The sequence below is a fragment of the Macaca nemestrina genome, chromosome 17, assembly GCF_043159975.1.
Source record: "Macaca nemestrina isolate mMacNem1 chromosome 17, mMacNem.hap1, whole genome shotgun sequence".
In the NCBI taxonomy this organism is placed as follows: domain Eukaryota; kingdom Metazoa; phylum Chordata; class Mammalia; order Primates; family Cercopithecidae; genus Macaca; species Macaca nemestrina.
In genome coordinates this window covers 3,308,557-3,319,642 of record NC_092141.1, presented here as the reverse complement: position 1 = coordinate 3,319,642, position 11,086 = coordinate 3,308,557, and the positions used below count along the sequence as shown (strand labels likewise).

At 54.2% G+C, this 11,086-nt stretch overlaps 1 protein-coding gene across 8 annotated transcripts in view; it reads right to left on the bottom strand.

Moving 5' to 3' along the window:
- Positions 1-974: 974 nt before the first annotated feature.
- Positions 975-11,086, bottom strand: part of LOC105471797 (RAP1 GTPase activating protein 2) — a 293,214-nt gene continuing 283,102 nt past the window's right edge. For all 8 annotated transcript variants that reach the window (XM_071082129.1, XM_011724558.3, XM_071082128.1 and 5 more), the window contains 6 exons: positions 8,742-8,855; positions 8,379-8,493; positions 7,789-7,915; positions 3,450-3,526; positions 2,983-3,021; positions 975-2,028 (listed from right to left, as the gene is read on the bottom strand). In XM_071082129.1, the coding sequence (XP_070938230.1) occupies positions 3,013-3,021; positions 3,450-3,526; positions 7,789-7,915; positions 8,379-8,493; positions 8,742-8,855 (442 nt within the window). In that variant the 3' untranslated portion in view covers positions 975-2,028; positions 2,983-3,012. The remainder of the gene's footprint in view (positions 2,029-2,982; positions 3,022-3,449; positions 3,527-7,788; positions 7,916-8,378; positions 8,494-8,741; positions 8,856-11,086) is intronic.

Here is an 11,086-nt window from a genome sequence, read left to right as displayed (position 1 = left end):
ATTCCCAAATGGGACAGCGTGGTGACAACCAGGAAACCCCAGAGGACCCCAGATGGCAATGTGACATGGCCCATCCACCAAGCAACTGTAATGCTGGCTTCCCAGAGAGGCAAGCCAGAGCCCTGCATCTGTTCTTAAAGAAATGCAGTTTGACCTTTCCAGAGCCTCCAGAAGCCCAGCCAAGAAAACACGGCCAGAATGTACGGGCCTCGTTCCAGCAGTAAGGGCTGCTATGGTGACTTTTCATAAAAGCTAAACAGATAGATATTTTATTGACCTTCTAACAAGAATAAATTTTACTAGACTAGTACTTTGGGGAAAGTGCTAGTGAAGGGAGAGCTCCTCTCCAGCCTGCAAACAGGATTCAATCATTCCCGCACACGTGGCGGGGAGGAAGGATCACGAGGTTGCTCGAATGGCAGAAGCTATGGGGAAAATTTCACTATGTCAGTTAAAAAAAAAAATGTAATATTTATATCTTGGGCATAGGTCCAGATCCCTACAGGAAGAAAGCATTCGGCTGGAAATTCTTGTCATCGGTCATGGGGCAGGTGCCCAGCCAGTGTCACTCCGCAGCCCTATCTGCACTGAAAGCTGCTCTTCAGGCTCATTTTACCTGGAGGATGCCCACCTTAACCCCAGTCCAGGCCCATCAGCAGAGAAGCCCACGGTGCTGCAGACTTGGAAGGGGGAGAAGCCAGGAGGGGCTGTCCTTGGAGGTGAGCTGGCTGTCCCAGCAAGGGGGCTCTGCTGAAGGTGGCAGTGGCAGGTGGGTCACAGGGTTTGAACCACACCCAGATGGGGCCCGGGTTGCAGGAACCCTTCGGATGTGACAGCTGCCTACAGACCTGCAGCTGGAGAGGGGAATAGGATTGGGGGGGTTGAGTCCCAGATACAGCTGCCAAAGGGCACAGTAGCTGGACAAGGCCCCAGGGCCAGGCTGGGCTCCCCAAGACTCCAGGGGCATAAGCTGCTGAGGGCAACTATGCCCCTTCCCCACCCAGGGGCCTGATCAGAACCCGAAAGTCATCCCCCGCCTCACCTCTCCCCTCGAGTATGTGGGGAGGGGAGGTAACTGCACCTTCCTTGAACCTCCACTGTCAGCAGAGACCTGGGATCCGGCCTGGCCCTCAGGCCCTGAGGTTCTCCTCAACCAACAAGCAGCATCCCAGCACTGGCTCCTTTGCTCTCCCCGAATTCCTTCTCACTGCTGGCTTCCCACCCCTTTGTGGGAAAAATACCTCTGCAAAGGGAAGAGACTGCCTCGGGGCTGCCCCGCCACAGCAGCCATAATCAGGAGAAACCGGGTGGAACCCAAAGTTCCTGCCACAGTCCAGGAAGTGTCCGGGCCCATCCAGCTCTGTCTCTGAGCTTGAACTGGCTGGAGCCCCGCTCACAGTACACTGGCAGCAGGGGCGGGGCAGCCCTGGGTCTACGTCAGCAGATGGGAAAGATGCTCAGCACAGCAGATAGACGGTTTAGAACTCCAGAGATACGGGGGCAACAGCGCCGAATTTTATCAGGATGGCCTCAAGGATGCTACGAATCTTGGCTCCTGGGAACATGACGCCTCCACCACCAAGTGCGTTCCCGGTAGTAAAGCCTACCGCATCCGAGAAGGCACTGACCCATGGCCAAGACCCTCACCGAGGCTCTGCTCCCGCCCCCAACTCCGTCTCTGAGGCAGACCAGCTCCCCAGTCACTGCTGAGCTCCCCCGAGATCCCCCTTTGCCCAACTCTCTTTTCCTCTCCAGGCCGAACAGGATGATAAACGACCCGGACATCACACTGGGAGGTCAGGAGCGGGAGGAATCTGAGGAAGAAGGCCTCGCCCAGAGATGGGAGGTGCTGGGAGGGCATGTAGATGAGGGTGGAGGCAGGGTTGTGGCCAGACTGGGACACCGGGACCGACAGCACGTCTGTGGGCAGGTGGCCGGGGGGCGGCGGGGCTGGGACTGTCAGGGTCATCGGCGGCACTCCCAAACTGCTGGAACAGGAGCCTTTTCCAGGACAGAAGAGGGGCTTCCCTGAGGAGACAAGGAGGAAGGAGGCGATGAGCGAACATTCCGTACAGGAAGGAGGGGACGACGCGGACGCCGGGAGGAAGGGGTGGGGAACGCGCCTGCCATGGCTACAGCTCACTGGATACACTTAGGAGCAGGAGGGCACCTGATGTAAGGGGGCTCCACCTTGCGTGGCCCGAGAAGCCGCGCGTAGCCACGGCTTTGGTGGGCAGTGGCGTCCGGAGTGCACGATGGGAGCCGGGGGTGAAGGTCCACATGCCCATTTGTCTTCTGCTTTTACATAAATCAGGTTGAACATAAAGTGGGTTCGGTCGTACCCTCCGCTTGGCTCCAGCTGTGACTCCAATCCCTGGAACCCCATGTGGGGAGAGGGCTGGGGGCTCAGATGGGTCTCTGGTGACTTCCCCAGCGGAAATCCAGGCCTTGATGGGGGCAAGCTAGACCCAGGGCCGCTCTGCTGAAACCGCGTGGCCCCTCGAAGCAGGCAGGGGCAGAGGCCTCCTGGGGTGGTCCCTCACGGTGCTGACTGCCGGGGCATCCCCCAGCAGGGAGGGAGGACACACCTCAGCCCAGGGCCTCCGCCAAAGACACAAGGAGGGAACAGCTGCCTGAGGGCAGGGGAGCAAGGCAGCACTCAGGAACTCCTCCCTCCTGGGTCAGAAGCGGGCTTGGGCAACTCCCTTTCTGCCTGCGGGAACCAGACGCCATCAGTGGGAGGGAGGCCTATCTAGTACGTCTGGTCCAGCGTTACTGGGAACCCCCTTTCCATATGCACACAGGCCATCTGCCCCTCCTTTCCCGTCGCAGGTCTTCAAGGGAGAGGCAACTCTTTGGACCTCCCCAGCTGGCGGCATCTCTCCGGCCATTCTGAGGTTACGAGGCCACTAGTACCCCGATGTAAAAGAAACACATGTCCCCACTCACAGCCACAGCAGGACAAACATTCACTCAACCCACCTGGGACAGGCGAAGGACTCCGCTTTCAGATTAGTGACCCTGTTTCAACAGAAATCCATACCGGAGTTTAAAATAAATAACCAGACAGCACACGCCCCTTCCACGGCGGCAGTCTGGCGAGTTCAGGAAGGGACTCGGGACCCCAGGAACCAGCCCTTCCCACCTCACATCTGGACCTGGAGCTCTCAATAGTCTGGCGAGCTCAGGAAGGCCCTTGGGACCCCAGGAACCAGCCTTTCCCACCTCACATCTGGACCTGGCCACGTCCAGAGGTGTAGCTCTAACTCAGGAGTTGTGGCAAAGGTGGCTGGAACCCCGAGCCACAGCCTGCACCTGCTGGAGCCAGACCTCCCCAGAGCTTCCCCTGCCTCCTTCGGGGACCCCCTCTGGGATGTCTGAGCCCTCTTCCTCTGGCCTCTGCAGGAAAGCAGAGTGTGGGGTGTGGGAGGTGTTCACTGCGTCCTTACCGCACCAGAGCTGGCATGGCTGAGCTTGTCAAAGCGGAATTTCAGGTTCGATCTTGGGGAGTTTCTGCTTTTGGCATCTAAGAAAAAGAAGAATGGCCGTGAAAGAAGGGTGGAGCTGTGGAGGCCACTGGGGCTGCGTGTGGGGACTGGCCAGGGAGGCCAGGGGAAGGGGGCCTCCTGCCCTCCACCAGAACTAGGCGCTCCAGCTGACCTGTGCCGACCCAGGAGAGCCAACTCCTAGATTATAGAATTGTGGTGAGCTGGTTGTTCAACTCAGGCCATTTTTAAAAGCTGAATTATATATAAGCTTACAGTTCAATACATTATATTCAACAGAGGTAATGAATACTTGAAATTCATCACTTCCTACTTGTTTTTCTGTTTTACGATTATCTGTGCTCTTACATATATTGTATCCACGTGGTAGAAACACCCTAAAGATGGTGGCTACAGTGTATCTTCTTCCCAATTCCATGCTCGAGGACGTCAAATCTGTAGCTTGAGATCAGCCATGACAAGCGTATTTACACCACAGGAATTGGTACGTGCTACAAATCATGGCTTGATTTATTGTCTCGTTGTCTAGACTTAAGGAACTAATAGAAAAAAAGTAATGTACATTAAACTTCAAAACATGTTGCCATTACATTGTGAATAGCACAAAAGAAAACTAAGTAAGTATCCTTCCGGGTTTTGAAAACTTTTCTCAGATACAGCAAAGAAATTACTCATGTTACTGACGAATGAGTGAAGTTCTCTTAATATAAAATACTCATGGCCGGGCATATAAAATACTCATGGCCGGGCACGGTGGCTCACACCTGTAACCCCAGCACTTTGGGAGGCCGAGGCGAGCGGATCACCTGAGGTCAGGAGTTCGAGACCAGCCTGGCCAACAAGGAGAAACCCCGTCTCTACTAAAAATACAAAAATTAGCCGGGGGTGGTGGCCCACACCTGTAATCTCAGCTACTCCGAAGGCTGAGGCAGGAGAATTGCCTGAATCTGGGAGGTGGAGGTTGCAGTGAGCTGAGATTGTGCCATTGCACTCCAACCTGGGTGACAGAGTGTGACTTCTGTCTCAAAAAAGAAGAAGAAGAAAAAAATATATATATATGTGTGTAGATATATAATATATACTATATATTATATATACATATGTATATATAATAGGACATGTTCAGTATATATATATAATATATACTATAATATAAAAGTATATTCTGTGAGAATCAGCTGGACATATGGGATTTATGATAAAGAACATTATCTATCTCTTATTTGTACACTGGGTTTGACATCCATCGTGTAATAAAATTCCGTGTGTGTGAGTGGTGGCAGAGCCCAGTGTCAACATTCCCCGCTGTGCCCCGCTGTGCCCCGCTGGCAGGAGGGCCACTTGACTTTCTGGTTCTCCCCTGGCCGAGGGTATCGAAAGCTTAGTGCAGTCTTCCTGGAAGCTGCTAGCTGGCTCGCGGTGCTTCGAATCAAGGAGTTCCACCCAGGGATATGACACGTCTGTGTAACCTGTCAATCCTCTTCTGGGCCCCAGGAAGCCCAGGGAGGAAATGACCATGATCAGATATCTGAGATTATGGAGACTACATGTCAGGCCACCTCTTCCCCTTACTCCCTGCCTCTCCCCAGACTCAGCCGAACAGCATCAAACAGGTTCCCAGACCTCCCCAAGCCCACACTGATCCTGTGGGTACCAAGCACATCTTTCGTGGGCTGGGGGTGAAAAGCAGCCCATCGGGGTTAAATACTGTGTGGAGAAATGGTATGTCAGAGGCAGCATCACTGTGTGGTGTGGGAAGCGCCAGCCAAGAGTCACCAGACCCGCTCCAGGTCCCTTCTGCCCTCGGTGACCTTCAGTAACCTGCAGAGACTCTCTAATTCCTTTACTCAAAACGTTCCTTACTTTGATATTTATTTAACACCAAGTGACAGCCAGGCTTGGTTACAGATTCTTTCATTCATTCTTTCAATATTTAAGTCTTATTTAAAAAAAAAAAAAAAAATCAGGCCAGGCGCGGTGGCTCACGCCTGTAATCCCAGCACTTTGGGAGACCGAGGTGGGCAAATCACGAGGTCAGGAGTTCAAGACCAGCCTGGCCAACATGGGTCTCCACTAAAAATACAAAAATTAGCTCGGTGTGGTGACATGTGCCTGTAATTCCAGCTACTCGGGAGGCTGAGGCAGGTGAATCACTTGAACCTGGGGGGCGGAGGTTGCAGTGAGCTGAGATCGCACCACTGCACTCCAGCCTGGGCGACAGAGCGAGACTCCTTCTCAAATAAAAAATAATAAAATCAGGGAAAGTATATTTCTACCCCCTTTTACAGATGAGGAAACTGAGGCTCAGAGAGATGGACCTGTCAATGCCACAGCCAGGATTTGAACCCAGCTCTGCAGCTGCCCAACCCCTGGGGGCTGAATGAAAGAAGGTACGTGAACTCTTCCACTCACTGAGAAACACGCATGCAAAGGGTCACTGGCTGTGGAATCACGATCTTCCCTTTATCTCTGACACTGCAGGTTCCCTTTGCAACACCCCTTTGCTGTGCGAACCCCAGGATCATTTTGGCTTCAGCCACCCTGACGGCCCATTGGCCCTTCCTGTGTTTCTACCATTGAGACTACAGTTTCTCAACCAAATGACATTTGGGGTCAGAGAATTCTTTGTCTGAGGCGGTTGGGGGGCTGTCCTGTCCATTGCTTATCGGCTTCCATGACCTCTGCCCACTAGGTGCCAGTAGCTCCCCTCCGAAATTGTGAAAATCAAAAACATCTCCAGACATTGCCAGACGCCCATGGGGGAGCAAGACTGCCCCTAGCTCAGAACTGCTGAGTACACTATTGTCTCATGCCCATTCTTTAACCAACACCGAGGTTAACAGTTCCAGGCCTCGAACAAGCATGAGCTCCTTTCATTTTCGTACAACCGATCCTCTGAGGCAGACGTGACTCTTCGTCTCCCTTCATTTTCTGCTTGGAGAAACTGAGGCACAGAAAGGCTCAGTGACTTGCCCAATGACACGTCTAGTGAGCAGCAGACCCAGGATTTGGACCCAGGCTCAGAGTCCCATGCTGCCCTCACGAGGGCAGAAACCCGCAGCACCCGCCCAGCAGTGTCCACCGCACGGGTCCACCTGAACGGCCCTCAGGTGCTGGCGCCCACCCTCTCCCCACAGCTGGCTCCCCTACTCTGCCCAAACGCCCAGACTCCTGCTCTCTCTGAACCCCTGCTATTGAGCCCATACATTTTACCTCCTCGATCTCTCCTGGACCCAGGTGCTTCCGCCACAGCTCCCCTCCCCTGCCCTCCCCTCCCCTCCCCTCCCACACTCTGTTCCTACTCCCCACCAATCCATTCTACACTCAGCAGCTGGAGCAACCAAAATGGTCTTTCTCAACTCCAGACAGTGCTTTCCCTATTTAAGAATCTTCCAACACTCCAACAGCGGCTGCTAGCAGAACAAAACCCTCACCAGGGCTCCAGGGCTCACCGGGCCTGTCAACGCTCCAGCCTCTCTCATGCCTGGCCCTGTGAAGCCAGCTGCCAGGAGCCACGTGCAGTTTCGGAATACCCGCTCTCTCCTCTCCTCTGGGCCTCTCCACGTGTTGTTCCCTCCCCCTGCACCCCTTCCCCCTCTTGTATGATCAAGACCCTGGACATGACACAGGGGCCCTGGAGCGCTGGCAGGTGGGGAGAGGGGCCAGCGGAAACTGCTCAGCTTTCTCACCGCCAATCCCAACTCCTCCACTGTGGGGTCTCCTGCAAGGCCTTCAGCTCTCTGCCTCAGTTTCACAACTCTCCGTGTAAGGAGACGTTAGGAACTTGGGCCTCTTAAAACTGATGAACAGGCCAGGCGTGGTGGCTCACGCCTGTAATCCCAGCACTTTGGGAGGCCAAGACGGGCAGATCACGAGGTCAGGAGATAGAGACCATCCTGGTTAACACGGTGAAACCCCGTCTCTACTAAAAATACAGAAAAAAAAAAACTAGCTGGGTGTGGCGGCGGGCGCCTGTAGTCCCAGCTACTCGGGAGGCTGAGGCAGGAGAATGGCGGGAACCCGGGAGGCGGAGCTTGCAGTGAGCCGAGATCGCACCACTGCACTCCAGCCTGGGCTACAGAGCGAGACTCCGTCTCAAAAACAAACAAACAAACAAAAAAAAACGGATGAACAGATGAGGCAGGCTCACAGCGCGGAGGGCCTCACGGTGCGGGGAGGAGCAGAAACTGGCCAGTGTGGCACGGCCGGGGCCCCACCAACAGCGGACAGGGCACGGCCTGCCCTCCTGGCGACGTCACACACACCACCAGACGCCACTGACCTGTGGGACTCCTGCCCATGATGATCGGGGTGGCCGCTGCCCCCAGGCTGGGGCTCTCGCCGCTCGGGGACGGGCTGTAGACAAACACCTCCTGCCTGAAGGGTGACGTTGTGGACGGCTGGCTGCTCTGAGGAGAGAGGCCGGGTGAGCTCGGCAGCCGCGCCCACACAGGCCTGAGACAGTCCCCACAAGCTCAGGACAGCCGCTGCCTCCCACTCCTCACTTGGGCCTGCTCTTTCTTTCCTGCTGACGTCGACCCTGGTTCCAAGCTCTCCTGCTCCAAGAAGGACCTTTGACCCAGCCCCCTGGAGCACTGGCCACTCACTGCTCCAGCCAGTAATCCCAAGGCAGGGGCGCCATCGGGTCTGGCCCCTTCCCTCTGCTGCTGCTATGTCACTCCGAGAGAGACGTCCCCTCACCCCCCGCCCAGGGGGTGATCATGGCTGAAGAGCCCGCCTCTCGTTTCCATTTTTCCCCTTTCCTCTGCAAAGACCGAAGTGGGCTTCGATCCACAGTGCTGTTCTAACGCGAGGAGGGTGGCTGGCTGACGCCCCAGAGTGCCTGCCCGAGGGTGGACGGAGCCCACCTACCCCACTGTCGCCCTCCTCCATGGCCTCGCCCTCCCCTGCGGTGCTGCTGACGCTGCTGGTGCTGGAGGAGGAGCGGGAGATGGCGCGGCCGTTCTCCTTCAACTTCATGAAAGGCCTGCAGGGAACAGGAAGCGAGGCCAGCGTGGGTCACAGGCGGGAGCCCTCCACCCCCAGGGTCCTCCCCGGGACCGATCTGAGCCTGTCCTCTGGCAGCTCCCCATGCCCCCACCCGTCGGCCTTTGTGTTCTGGAGAGTTCCAGAGGCAGGAGGAGATGGTCACTCTCAGCTGGCCAGGAGGCAGAGAGCGTGTTCCAGGACTCCATGTGGCCGAAGCCAGCCCTTCCCTCACCCTCACTCTCTTACTTCTCCTTGTTGGGGCAGATTTCCGGAGAGCTGGGATTGGATGAGGTCTCAGACTTTATCTCCTGAGAGGAGTGTCCACCATCCGGGGTCTTGGGTGTGCTGGATGTGCTGTCACTGAGGGAATGGAAATGAGGAGTGAGGCCATGCAGACAGCCCTCAACTCCCACCCCATCCCCGGCCCCAGGCAGACCCCTCTGCCAGCCAGCTCTCAGCACGGTGGGGGGCTGTGGGTCAGAGCGCCCCCACCAAGCATCACCGCCAGGACGTCCTTTCCCACCTGAGCCCCCCAGAGACGGCAGACACTACAGGGTTTCCTGGTCCCTACAACAGGGACTGTTCTAGGTTCACGGTGAAGTCCAGAGCTGCCAAGCAGGAGTCCTGGCTTGACAGCTTCTAGCCCAGATCTCTCTCACCCAAGCTGGCCATCACACCTGGCAGAGTTAAGGGTCAGGAGAGGGCCCTATGGGGAATGGAGCGGGGAATATGGTGGAGTCTATGACATCCGCCCCCACGGCAGGAACCACCCAATACACATGGACTCCTGGGAGGTTCCGGGGAGCCGCCCTTCATATAGACTAGAATACGAGCTCCTGGACCCACATGAGGAGGCTACCCTGGGAGCTGGGAAGCAAGGGGCACTCTCAGTCAAGAATGTCCTTCTCCTGCAGTCTGACGAAGACCATGGACAGTCCCCACAGTGCCCCCTGTGCTGATTGTTGGGGACAGGATGGCCATGTCCTCAATGCACTTTTTTTTGAGACCAAGTCTCCCTCTATCGCCCAGGCTGGAGTGCAGTGGTGCGATCTTGGCTCACTGCAACCTCCGCCTCCCGGGTTCAAGCGATTCTCCTGCCTCAGCCTCCCAAGTAGCTGGGAATACAGGTGCGTACCACCATGCCCAGCTAATTTTTTGTATTTTTAATAGAGACGGGGTTTCACTGCATTGGCCAAGCTGGTCTCAAACGCCTGACCTCAAGTGATCTGCCCACCTCAGCCTCCCAGATTGCTGAGATTACAGGCATGAACCACCGTCAAAGAACTTTTTAAATAATAGTGTTGTTGAGACAGAATCTACATACCACAGAATTCACCTATTTAAAGTATACATACAATGCAATGGCTTTTAGTATATTCAGAGTTGTGCAACTATCACCACCATCTGATTTTAGAACCCTTTTGGTCCCCTAAAGGAAACACTGGACCCACTTGTAATCATTCCTTAGTCCTCTCCCCGTAACTCCCACCCAATCCCTAAGCCATCACTGTAGACTGAACTCTTCTGGACATTCATGTAAATAGAATCATATAATATGTTATGGTCTTTTTGTCTGGCTTCTTAAACTTAACACTGAAATGTTAACATTGAAATTGAAATGTTAAAACATAATGTTTTCAAGGTCTGTCTATGTTGTAGCTTGTATCAGGACTTTATTCCTTTTTACTGCAGTAATATTTCATTTTATGGATAGATGGTGTATTATTTATCCGTTCATCAGATGATGGACATTTGGGCTGTTTCCACTTTAGGCTATGACGAGTAGTGCTGCCATGAGTATCTGTGTCTAGTTGTACTAGTGGACTCCTTTTTTTCATGGCCCACTGTTCTCAACTCTCTTGGGTATACACCTAGGAGCGGAACTGCTTGGTCATATGGTAACTCTATGTTTAACCTTCTAAGGAACTGCCAGACTGTTTTCCAAAGTCGTTGCACTATTTTACATTCCCACCAGCGATGAACAAGGGTTTCCATTTCTCCATATCCTCTCTGACTTCTGTTACCACTTGTCGTTTTGATGAAAGCTATCCTAGAGGTATGAAGTGTCTCAATGCACTTCTGATGAGGTTGCTAATAACCTCCTGTCAATCTGTCCAGGGGTTTGGCTCACTGTGCTGGACTTCTCTGTGTGTCTGACACAGATGTTCTTCCTTCCTGGAATTTCTCCTCCTCTGGCTTCAGAGACTCCATCCCCTCCCCCTCTTCTCTCATCTTTCCTTCCCAGTCAGCTTCGCCACCTTCCCTTCTCCACCTGCCCTTAAATGTGGTACTCTACTCAGCCTCTCTGGTGGTCGTATTAATTAAGCCATCGTTAATCAGTACCTCTACCCTATTGGCTCCCAACTCTCCTTCTCTAGTTAAGGCCTCTCATATACCATGGAATACTATGCAGCCATAAAAATGAATGAGTTCACGTCCTTTGCAGGGACATAGATGAAGCTGGAAACCATCATCCTCAGCAAACTAACACAGGAACAGAAAACCGCACACCACATGTTCTCACTCACAAGTGGGAGTTGAACAATGAGAACACATGGACACAGGGAGGGGAACATCACACACCAGGGCCT